The sequence below is a fragment of the Limulus polyphemus genome, unplaced genomic scaffold (genome assembly GCF_000517525.1).
Source record: "Limulus polyphemus unplaced genomic scaffold, Limulus_polyphemus-2.1.2 Scaffold5775, whole genome shotgun sequence".
NCBI lineage: Eukaryota > Metazoa > Arthropoda > Merostomata > Xiphosura > Limulidae > Limulus > Limulus polyphemus.
Genome location: NW_013671385.1, coordinates 32,263 through 44,945, shown reverse-complemented (window position 1 = coordinate 44,945; position 12,683 = coordinate 32,263). Strand labels below are relative to the sequence as shown.

Here is a 12,683-nt window from a genome sequence, read left to right as displayed (position 1 = left end):
AAGAAACAAATCAAGCCGAAACAGATGAGAAAAACAAACCAGTGCAGGCCAGGTAAGATTAATCAGAAAGACCTGAACCAGAGTGACATGGATGCACAGAATTTTGGGGTAGAAGACTGATGGAATGAGAAAAAACTAATGTAAACCCATCTGAACTTAACGACAGCCAAGGCAAATCAATGAGGAATCAGAGACAAAAGAGGTAACTAACTGGGAAGTGATAAGAGATTTAAAAACTGCACATGGAAGAGCACCGCACAGGAGGCAGGACCACCTAAAATCAGGAGGAGCGAGAGGTCACTCCTTGGATGAAAGTGTCAGGATTGGAAAATCAATTAGCAATGAGGACAAAGCACCTGGAACACGACCCACTAGGAGATGGATGTCAAGTGTGTGGGTTAAAAAAAAGGAAATCTACTGTTTACCTCAAAGGGAACAAGAAGGAGTGTCCCCTTGGTGAGTGATATAAGCCGCTAATGTCAAAAAGTCAAAATGAAACAGGATCATTCAAACCAGAGAAGAAGATGAGTGTTTTACCTTGGACTGGCAGAAGTGACTGGATGTGAAGGGGATAAGACCTTTCGACTGGAGACCATTATCATGAAGCCTTCTACTTATAGAACCACACACACCCCCACCTTTAGAGATGAGCATCAGAGAACAGAAACAATCCAGAAGAGGGGAAGGAAATGGTAAACCCAATGTTGTGAGGGATATATTGAACTATCAATGCATATAGACAAAGAGGGAAGAGAAAAACCCAAAGTAAAGGCTCAGGTAAAAGAAAACACCTTTGAATGCATTCAAGGAGGAAAATGGATGATACCAATGGAGGGGATGTTTAAAAATACACACCACAAAGAGACTAGAATTTGAAGTATGCAACAGGAACAATTTATCCAAATGGTAAATCCAACTACACAAGTCAACTATGGAAGGAGTAGAAGAGTATGTTAAGACTACCTCTGTTTGAAATGAGCTAACTGAAGCTAGACATCCAATGAATGGTGTTGGTAAGTTGCCCAAGTAACATAAAATCAGGAAGAAAATCTGCCTGATGGTAAGCTAAGGCAAAAAGAATTAAAGACTGTATAGGGTGAGGCTTTCAAGTACCCAATCTCAAAAGAGAGACAAAAAGATCATCAAGAAACAATGTCATGAGAAGGGGAATATACTGTGAAATGTGTCTAAAAAAATAACAACTGAGATAGGCCTAGCAAATTCTGCAGCAGAGGCCTGGAAGGCAATCCATGAGAAGGTGGAGGAAAACTGACAAAATATAGGTTATCTGAAAATGGGTTTAGCCATTATAGGAGAAAGCGAGCAATATTGGAAGCAGGTACCATGCACCCCGGCCCCAAGGGGCCCATACAAAGGAAATGAATGGTAAGAAAAATAAATTATAAATTAAACAAAATGAATGGTAAGAAGTATAAATTATAAATTAAACAAAATTAATGGTAAGAAGTATAAATTATAAATTACACAAAATTAATGGTAAGAAGTATAAATTATAAATTAAACAAAATTAATGGTAAGAAGAAATTATCAATTAAACTAAATTAATGATAAGAAATTATACATTAAACGAAATGAATGGTAAGAAGTATAAATTATAAAGAAAGATGAAAATGAAATAGTCAATATAGTGTAGTGAAATAAACATATGTTTGTGATGTCGTGTGTTGAAGAAAATATATTTAACCTAACTATCAATTAACCTTTTATCACAACCATGAGTAAACCAAAAATAACACTCTTATTATGCCTAATCAAACAAGATATTTTACCTAATTATCGATGAATCCGGAAGTAGAACTACAGATAAACTGAAAATAACAAACACTGGGGAAGCCTAATTGAACAATACAGAACAAAGGATATCACTAGGCACTAAAATAAAAACTTAACAGAACAATAAGTAGGTACAATACTGGGAGAAGTTTGTATGGATCCCAGCTCAAGGTTCCACACAAATCAAGTGAAGAAGGATAACAGCGAAGTAATAACAAAAATGAAATAGACGTGGTTGTATGAGACTTAACGTATGGAAGAAAAAACAATATAGTTAAACTAGTGATTGATATACAATTATAATGAATTACAGGTAATATTAAAATAACAGACCATGGTAAGCCTAAATGAATGGTATAGGAGAAAAGATACAACTAAGACTAACTGCCAATCTTAATTTGACTACGAGTATTAAGAAGATGCATTCACAAGCTCAACTGTCCATAAAATAAATATCACACACAGCCTATACACACTTTATCCTAAGTCATGTTACTAGTAAAGATGCATTCACAAGCTGAACTGTCCATAAGTTAAATATCACACACAGACTATACACACTTTATCCTAAGTCATGCTACTAGTAAAGATGTATTCACAAGCTCAACTGTCCATAAGTTAAATATCACACACTACAGAAATACTTCGCTATATAGACTTTACTGATATATGAAAATGTGCAACAATCCCCACTACAAGTAGTGTTTACATAGCAAAACATTTCCCCCTTTCAGGGGTATGTTTTAAATAAAACGTTTTGAGAAATTATAAAGAATTATGGGACATTTGTGGTATGAATTGGTAATATGGAAAAATCATAAATCATTTCAGTTACCAAATGTATCCACAATTTTCTATCATTTTATGTATGAGAATAACTACTAACTATTAAATGTTTAGTTCATACCATGTTCATTATAAAACCATCATGTCTATTCAAAAGGTTTAGAAAAGGGCTCCAGACAGTTTCTCGTTTCTTCTTTGAATATTCCTTGAAAATTTCCACTCTCGATTTATCTTCCTGTTGAAAGAAAAATTGTCTACAAACAATTGCAAAATACTGTAATCTTTCATCTAACACTAAAAATAACTATTTACAAAATAATTTGTGTGACGAACTCAAACCAAAACAGGGTGTAGTAATTATAATGTGCAATATATTCTTTATTTATCGTAATAAGTAGGAAAATAAGGAAACATGCATAACTTACCTGTAACATATCATCAATCATTATCAAGATGTACTGAATAGTTTGATCTTTTGAAATATGGCCAAGTAAGTTTAGAAATGTTCTAGCACACTGTGCTCGCTGACTACACAAAATGGTTTCTCTTTGTTCTGGAGTGGATGCATCAAATGCCACAACAAAATTGTAATCCTCCTGACTAATCATCTGGCTCCTACAAGAAACAAAAATAAAATAAATAAAATTAGTAGACAAAATATTCTCCCATAAAAACAGACTTCCGTCTTTTTATTGTTTGATAAATGACTTTACTTGATAAATCAATGTTTAGCCAATACTGCAATAAAGAAAATTTAATTTGTTAAAAAAATGAAAGTATGTCAGTTTCTTCACTTCACATTTGTAAAGGTGTTTTCATTTCTTAGTTAATAAGGTTTTGAAAACTTAATCTTTGTCACATGGAATTCTGTGTTATAATCAACTTAGTTGTTAGGTTCATAAGAATATTCTAATCAGAGTTTATTTCATACTTTTCTCATAACTTAAATATGATCATTTAAAAAATAATTTGTATTCTTCACATATAAACAATTTCTTAAGACTACAAGCTTAAACATGTTTATTTTATCATACAAAAATTATAAACTACACTTTAACTTAACCTTATAATACTTCTGGGACTCTATTATGAAAGTAAATACTTATCGAGTTGCTAATGTGTTACAATGTACATCATGGCAAAATGTGTCAAGTATGTTAATAATATAAGTAAAAATGCTTCTTAACTGGCCAGTTCTAAAGGCCTTTGCACAAAATTGCAATAAGTTAAACTTTCAAACACAGAATATGTGTATTGTATCCTCACTCCCTCTAATACAGCTCCAGAACTCACAAAATGTGTGAAGATAAACCTACAATAAAACTTTAGTCAACCTGATTCTAGTTAAATTATACCATTTTAAGAAATCTGCAAGATATAAATCCATCCTCTGATCCAAGGGAAAGTTAAGTTTTAAAATTATTATTATTGGTTATGAGTAAAACTCACTATTTACATGGTGAATTAGTTACGTAGAGAAAAAGATACTTTCATGAAAAAAAAACAATACCTAACCCAGCAGATTACATAGAGACACGGTAACAGGTGGAAGGTGGAGACACGATAACAGGTGGAAAGGTGGAGACACGATAACAGGTGGAAAGGTGGAGACACGATAACAGGTGGAAGGTGGAGACACGATAACAGGTGGAAGGTGGAGACATGGTAACAGGTGGAAAGTGGAGACATGGTAACAGGTGGAAGGTGGAGACACGGTAACAGATGGAAGGTGGAGACAAGGTAACAGGAGGAAGGTGGAGACACAGTAACAGGTGGAAAGTGCCATTGAAAGAAATTTCTACACAATAGTTATATCCTTCTTTATAAAAAATCATAACATGAAAAAAAGAAAAATCATCAGCCTAACGCAAGACACGAACTCCCCGCCAACTAAAGCCTGTGTTCCCCCAGAAGACATTGTCAATCGCATGATCTGGGGACTAGTGTCAGAGCTATTATATACTATCGTGGTCATCTGCCATATTAAATCTGAGTTTCATATGAACAAATTAGAATTTGGAAAACAGAATATTTCTAAAACAAACCAGTAGAAACAATGGAAATCAAACACAAGAAGTTGAAAGTGATAAAAATTTGTGATCAACCACAATCAAAATTTTGTAGTCACATGGGGAGTGAGTTAAAACATACGTCTACACACTAGAATGCCAGTCGAGAAAGTGGGGATTGTGCTAAAATAGCAGACGGAGCTACCTGCACTAGTATAAATGGCACAGTATCATTGGTGGAGAGAAGCCACATGATCAGCACGTTCTGAAATGTCACAAAAATAAGGGGGTATAAAAGACTGGTGTATTGTTAGTGATAAAATTTTAGCAAGGTCAAGATAGCCGAGTGAGCGGAGGTAGTACTGTTTCAGAATTAGGAAATTAAGTTGAGAAATTAGACACTTTCAATGGCACAACATAACCGTTTGGCAAACAGAAGAAAACTCGTACATACTTTATAGTAACATGGCCTGAATCATAATCAAACTCCCAAACATGTCAATAATGAATAAATAAATAAGGCAAGCATTTCATAATAGTGGTGAATATACTGTATTTATAATGCACATAACTGGTAACATTTGTAACTACATTCACCTTATCATGGTGCTAAATCTTCCTTTCACATATAGGTGGGAACATTTCATTACTCAAGGCATGTAGCTCAATACAGAACAATGATGAAGGGAGAATATCAAAGGGAGAAAGTGAATAATAATATATTAATTGATAGAAGTAATGCAATTCTAGCAGTGCACAGCTAGATCTATTGAAGAGTATATGAATCGCAGCTGAATCAATAAATATTCTTATAAAGTAAAAAAACTATATAAATTCTAAAATTTTTACTTATGTATCAGAGTTTAAAAAGATTGAGAATAAAATGACGGTAAAAAGACACAAAAAGTTGGAACAACACATACTTATTTTTCGCGTAAATTAAAGAATGCTTACTGTAAGTATGACTGCCAGTTGACTCGCTGAGATCGAATGTCATTAGCTCTCTGCTGCAGTACACTTGTTGCAGCTAAAACACCTATGAAAATTATAGGTATTTAGCATAAAAAATAAATATAAAGAAAAGAAAGTAATATATGTATATATATTACTACTTTGTGAGATAAAGTTTGTTAACCACATGTGAAAACAGGAGAATAAGTTACCCTAAATTTAGTTTTAATCCAACAATAAGGTATTTTCCTTATGAGATGAATAAGTTGTTATTATGTGAAATACAGCAGTTCAAGTTTTTGTACCAGAGATGTAAAATTAATGGCGACTTCACCCTATAATCTGGAGTTCATTGTACAGAAATTGACTGTTTTGGTCATCACAATATCTGGCAATCAATAAAAGATGATAAAATTGCCTTTCAACAACACTTTAATAACAGAGCTTTCAAACATTACAACTTCTGTGTTTATCAATTCACTCCTTGCACCAAAAAGGTTTTAGTGGAAGTCCACTGCCTTTTGTAAAATAACCCATAGAAGACCTGATTTCAGTGCTAAACTAGTCAATACATACAAGTAAAATGTTTAAAAATCATGTTTACCCTAGTTTCAGTTGCAAGTGTTGGGTAGGAAAGCGTGAAAACATTGTAGATGCAGTCTGGATGAGGTTCCTGTTGAAGTTAAGATGAGCAGAAAGAGAGGTTACTGTACTGGCCCTAATTAATGCCCCTGGGGACATTGCAAACTGTAAAGGGGTGGGGCACTAATTATAGTATTCGTGCAGTTCCCAATTATATTTTTCACATGCACTTTGTCGCTTTCAATACTAATAAGTGTTTTTATTTTTTTTCAAATCATAAATATGGTAATAAAAGTCAATTTTATGTTGGATTACTATTGCTACCACACAAGGTAATTATGAATAATTAATTGTGAAAGGATAGTCACATATTATGTTACTGATGGTGAATAAACAACTTTATATAAAGTCCTATCAATATTTATTGTTGTTTCTACTAAGTGTTATGAACATGTTGAAAGCCATTCTTACAGCACATATCAAGATTACAATGGAATGACTCTGAGCTAAGGTAGCTAACCTGGCTATGGGAAGTTTTCAACAACACCAAAACAACATTTTGGGAGTCTAATTATATTTTCTAAAACAATAGATCAAATACTAAAGTTATTTAAAAAAAAAGAAAGACAATTTTTGAGAAATTAATTAATCAGATTTTTCTCTTGTTCAAAGTTGCCACTAAAATATGGAAATTTCTGTATGATCAAATCATGATTCTTAGGGTTAGAAAATATTACTAGTAAGATTACACAGTTGTAATTTACTTTCAAACACTTCCATGATGGTATGAAAACTGCAATGTTTTAGAATGTATTCCAAACAGTATTATTGTTGAGTGTTCAATATTTATTCAAAACCATTATTTTTACTGTTTAAAAGTTTATAATAAAATATTGCTACTGACTTGACATGCTTTACACATGTAACAAACCATTTGATCAGTTAATGTATAAAATACTAAATACAGTATTAACTGATAAGACATTAAAAATCTCAAATATAGAAGTCACTTTGAAGCTGCTTTTGATAAGTCAGAATAGCAGTTTTAACGGTCAATATGTAAAATTTATGGTTAATAAATAAGATACCAAAGTTTGTGCACACTGATTACACACATTCAAATTCAAACAGTACTCTAAAGTTACTTTTATTAAATTTCCCCTTTAAAATCTATTAAGTAAGAACATGTGCATTTGCCCTTATATATTTTTAATTTGGAGGTTACGAGGCAGGAGTTAGCTTTAATTGATCAGTCAGCCAAGATAAAGGGCATGCCAAAAAAATGTGGGAAATTTCTATCTGAGAAGTAGATTCATGAGAGATTAGAGAGAAATGGGATAAAATTACAGATAAGCATTTAAGGTTTAGAAAATTAAATTTATAGTCAAGAAGGAAGATTTAAGGAGTGGACTGCAAGAGTTAAGAAGAAAACTTGGATATCAAACAGCTTATGAAGAACAGTTGGTACATAATGTTAAAAGTAACAGTAAAGATTTCCTCGGATATGTTATAGATAAGCAGAATGTGAGAACAGGAAATGAATCTCTTAAAGATTATGTGAGAGTATTAGTTCGTGACTATGAGGTAATTGAACTTTTAAACATTTTTCTCATCAGTTTTTAGTGATGTTGTTGGATTTCAATTTGGAGGAAATGTTTTGGGAATGTTTGTTTGTTTTTGAATTTTGCGCAAAGCTACACAAGGGCTATCTACACTAGCCATCCCTAATTTAGTAGTGTAAGACTAGAGGAAAGGCAGCTACTCATCACCACCCACTGCTAACTCTTGGGCTATTCTTTTACCAATGAATAGTGGGATTGACCGTCACATTATAATGCCCCCACGGCCGAAAGGGTGAACATGTTTGGTGGGACGGGGATTCGAACCCGCGACCCTCAGATTGTGAGTCAAGGGCCCTAACCACCTGGCTATGCCGGGCCTATTTTTTTGGGAATGTGTATGATATAAATTCTAATCCAGAGTCTGTTAGAAAAAAACTTGATACTTTTAAACTAGATATAGCATGTACACTAGAGTTTAAAATGAGGTCATAGACTAGATTTCTCAGAGACTAACTTTCATGCTTGGTAGGTCATTAAACACATTTCTGAAGTTGGAATGTAATACTGCAATTTTTAAAGGGGAGGAAATAAACACTGTGATCTGGATAAGGGTTAATAAGTGGATTTGGTTTGCTTTGATTTTTCAAAAGTTTTTGGTAAGATGATATAAAAAAAATTACATCAAGATGAGTAGGAGATATGTTAATTAAATTGGTTAGGTTTGAATTTTGCACAAAGCTACCCATGGGCTATCCAGACCAGCCATCCCTAATTTAGCAGTGATAGAGTAGAAGGAAGTCAACAAGTAAACACTGCTCACTGTTAACTCTTGGGCTATTCTCTTACCAACAAACAGTAGGTTTGACTGTCATATGGCAAGAATCTTTGGTGACAGTGATTTGAACCCACAACCTGCAGATTGAGAGTCAAGCATTAAATGCTTTAATTGATATAAATTTCATTTTATAAAAAATATATATTTTTTTTAAATTCTGACCACAGACTCTCGTTTGAGAAATGCTGTTCTTTCTGTTATGTTAAACTGCCCTTGGGAATAAAAGAAAAATGATGGATTTTCTTTAAGTTAACCAATAAACCAGATGTTGAATGTTTGCTTGAAGTCTCACCATTTTCATTCATTGGCCTTCACTCAGTGTCAAAGTAGATAACTGATATAAATGTGAGACACTAACTTAACTTTTATATTCATTCTCTACTTTACTAATACTAATATAATTAATTCAACTTGATAACTTGCAATATTCAAAAAATTAATATACATCAAACTCAGTGCATAACATAAAATAACTATCCTCTGTATCTATATTATACATATTAAAGATTAATGATACAAAAAACTTCCAAAACGAAATTTTCTGACCTTATTTTAACTTTTAGTTAGACTGTACACATAATACTAACAGAAGTAAAACTAAAATTACAATAGAAATATGTTAGTAAGTTTAACTTTAATGCCTACTGGGCATAGTTAAGTCCGAAACAAATTTAATATACGAGTCTTTTTGATGATTATGGGGAAAAAAAGCTACATACCTCCCTTTTCAATGTCATCTGGGAGGGATGAGAGCACAGAATTAATTTTTGAGGAGACTATTGTCAGATCCGTCATGGTTGGCTTTTTAAGTTTTATCAGAAGCACCAAGCCTATATTTATATATATTATATTTATAGCGCCGTAGTGAGGTTGGTATTATTAGTATAATCTGAATCAAACCTTTTCTTATTTTATAATCACCTTAAATTAACAAGAAGTTCTAACGCAAAGATGTGGGTCTAAAGTGGAAAAACGAAGTTAAAATAGCATGAAAACTGGCTTTAGTATTTCCGTACTCTTTTTTTAATTTCTTAAATAAATCATGTGATTATGCGTTAATGTTTACCGTCTATCAGTACCAACGCTCCTGCCATCTACTTGCTTAAAGTTATACTGTAAAATTTATTTTTCCTAACTCCTATTCCCTTGTGGCTCAGCAGTAAGCCTCAAGGCTTATAACACTAAAAATAAGGTTTCGATACGGGCGCTGGGCAAAGCACAAATATCCACTGGGTGTCTTTGTGCTTAACAAACTAATATAAGGCAGCCTGATATTAAATACTTATAAATTTCGTATATTGGTGGTTTAATTAAAGTTCTATTTGTACAAATAAATACTTAAATAGAATAACAATTCTTGCACAAAAATTTATTAGTGTTACCACATTCTTTATATAAGAATTCATAACTAGTTGTGATTCTATATGAATTAAGATATTGAAAATGTTTACTTTAAAAAATATTGATATTTACAGTTTTAAAACTTGAAATACAAACCAGTAATGTTTTTATGGTAAACTTTGCAGCTTGTTATGTAGTTATGGACTAAAGTGTGTAAAAAGCAAGTTTATGATCTTGCTATTGTTCTGTGGTGAATCAAATACTATTGTGTTTACTATTAAGATAATTCAAGAATTGGTGAACACGATCAAGATCTAAAAGGCACTAAAACAGTATTCTATATAACCTCGAGACACCATGAACATTCCCAGTTGATCAGTGGCTCATCGAAAAATTTGAGATTTTTTTTAAAACACTATTTAAATGTAGTGCCAAATTCCCTGTTAACAGTTAGTAGCGTGGCACAGATGTAGCTTGGTTAAGCGATAAACCAGTAATTACGCTTTTCAAATTATTTTTGGAGGAATTAGTTTCAATTAATGCAACTTTACGGTCCTATTTACTAAGACTGATAATAAATGTAATAAACGTTGGACTTCTAAATGAAAAACCTACACAGTATATTTTGGTTTAATTTGTAAATTTTACGAATATTACTAGTACATATTATAGGCTATGTAGCATTAAGCGCAGTACTCAGTTCAGCAGGTTCAAGAACCCCCTAATTTCAACAGAGGGCCGGTATAAAAGTAATTTTCCTAGGCCGTTTTTAATCGTCAATCTATCTCTGTCTATAAACATTTATCCAACCATTGTTTTTCATAAAAACGAAGAACAAAATATTAGCTAAAATAAGGGGGTAATCTAGATCCCATCGATCTGATTATAAAGATTGTCATTAAACAAGAGATGAGGTTCATTTGTGGCTAAAATTCGTTAATTACAAAAATACAAATTTTGGAACGTACACTTCAATTAAATTATTGTTATTAATTAAGCTCTAAACTGTATTGTTTCTTGCAAAGTGGACAAATACGAACCTCTCAATGACAGAAAATATGCTGCTAATACCATTATCGGTCACGGTGGACCCTAGGGTCGTGGAGAGTCTGAATATTAGTTGCTATTGGAACTCATCATTTTTTAGAGTGGGAATTGTGACCAAATGTTCATTCAAACATAGGCATCCCTGAACACTAACAAAACACCATTCTTGACGTTGTCAGTGTTTCCTCCACTTGTTTGCCAATACTATGTTGAAGATGCTTTTTTCTCTAAATGGTCAAAGAACCTTGTTTATGTTGTAAACCAAATCTCTCTCTCCTGGCATTCAAGGGTATGGCCAAAGAAAAGTACGACTGTTTTCCTAATCATTTCAAGTAGGTCACTACTTGGAATGATTGGTTTCAAATGCTGAGCCTAGACAGTCCAGTAATTGAATCGATTAAGAATTTGTATAAATAGTGAGACATTGACAGCTCTTTTTTGAACATGCAACAGCTAGTCAGATAAAGAAACAACATGTCTTCTCCAATGATCACCTGAGTTGCAATTGACGACCTCCTGATCTTAACTGAATGACCAGCTTTAAATATAGTGCATTAACTTAAAAAAGCAGTTATTGGAAGCAAGTAGTGTTGCTTGTGAACTAAAAGGCGTTGTGAATTTACCTTGTAAGCTATCGAGCAGAGTTATGTTCAGAAATGTGTTGGTGCAACATCGTTTGATAACTGCTCGATTAATACAACCGTTGCTGTTCGTCAACATAATAGTTAAAAATACTGATAATTTATACAACTTTATATGATAAGTTGGATTTCAAAAGTTGGATTTGAAGAGGTTTTTTAACTTAATTTCTGAGATTTATGTTTGATATTATGCAATAATTACTCAAACTAGTTATGGAATATTGGAAGAATTTCAGACTTTGCAATACACATGCAATATCTAGAACGTTTATAATTGGTTGGATTGGAAATAAACGCACGGATTTCTAATACATCTGAAGGTTGAAAGAACTATGTGATCTTGCTATCTGAAACTCAGGTGAAATTTTGTATTGAACATATACATGATGATCATGCGAGAAACCAGTAGAAATGGCTTGTGTGTATGTTTCTATATGAACAAAAGCTTCAGTTGCCTTTAAACATAAGTATGTGAGACCTGCACGTGACTTTCACAAGTACAGTAAGGGAATTATGCCCTTAATTAGCACAGGGTACAAATCAAGCTATGATATATCTTATTTCAGTAATTTTTGTCTGTATTTATGTTCATATGACGCCAATTGCGGCGATTAGATTGACTCATGAGTGGCAGTGCAATATTGAGATAACTCATCTATTCCTATTTGTGGTTGTCTTGAACCATGAATGTACGTTACTGTTAAACACTGTACTGATCCTTTGTCAGTTTGAAAATGTACTTATGTATACTTTACCAAATAGCACGAATATTAATCTAAGCTGAAGGAAGTTTAACTGAAAAATCATATTTATACTCAATTCTACCTACAGTTACGATGAATCTACTGACTCCAAGAGAGAGTTGAGTTAAATATTCTGTAGATAGCAGTAAGTACCGGGTAGTATCAGGTAAGTTGCTATAGTTACTGTGTATAAGTCTTGAGGCAGGTTGCCTGACATTAAATGTAAACATGATAATATATATGATGTAATTATACACAGATATGGCAATATACGAATTTAATATATGCATTTGTGGTGTTACACACTGTCATGATAGTGTTACGTCTCTGTTCGTTTGATAATTTCCCGTAAAATTTCTTTCCGAGGAACTTCAGCGATACAAGCCCTTTCT

General features: G+C 32.9%; 1 protein-coding gene across 1 annotated transcript in view; it reads right to left on the bottom strand.

The window, feature by feature from the left end:
* LOC106472964 (V-type proton ATPase subunit H-like) overlaps positions 1–9,603 on the bottom strand; it is a 22,068-nt gene extending 12,465 nt beyond the window's left edge. Inside the window, exons 1-4 of the mRNA XM_013933633.2 lie at positions 9,239–9,603; positions 5,544–5,625; positions 3,006–3,195; positions 2,702–2,815 (exon numbers count right to left, since the gene is read on the bottom strand). Coding sequence (XP_013789087.1) covers positions 2,702–2,815; positions 3,006–3,195; positions 5,544–5,625; positions 9,239–9,314 — 462 coding nt within the window. The 5' untranslated portion in view covers positions 9,315–9,603. The remainder of the gene's footprint in view (positions 1–2,701; positions 2,816–3,005; positions 3,196–5,543; positions 5,626–9,238) is intronic.
* Positions 9,604–12,683: the final 3,080 nt, after the last annotated feature.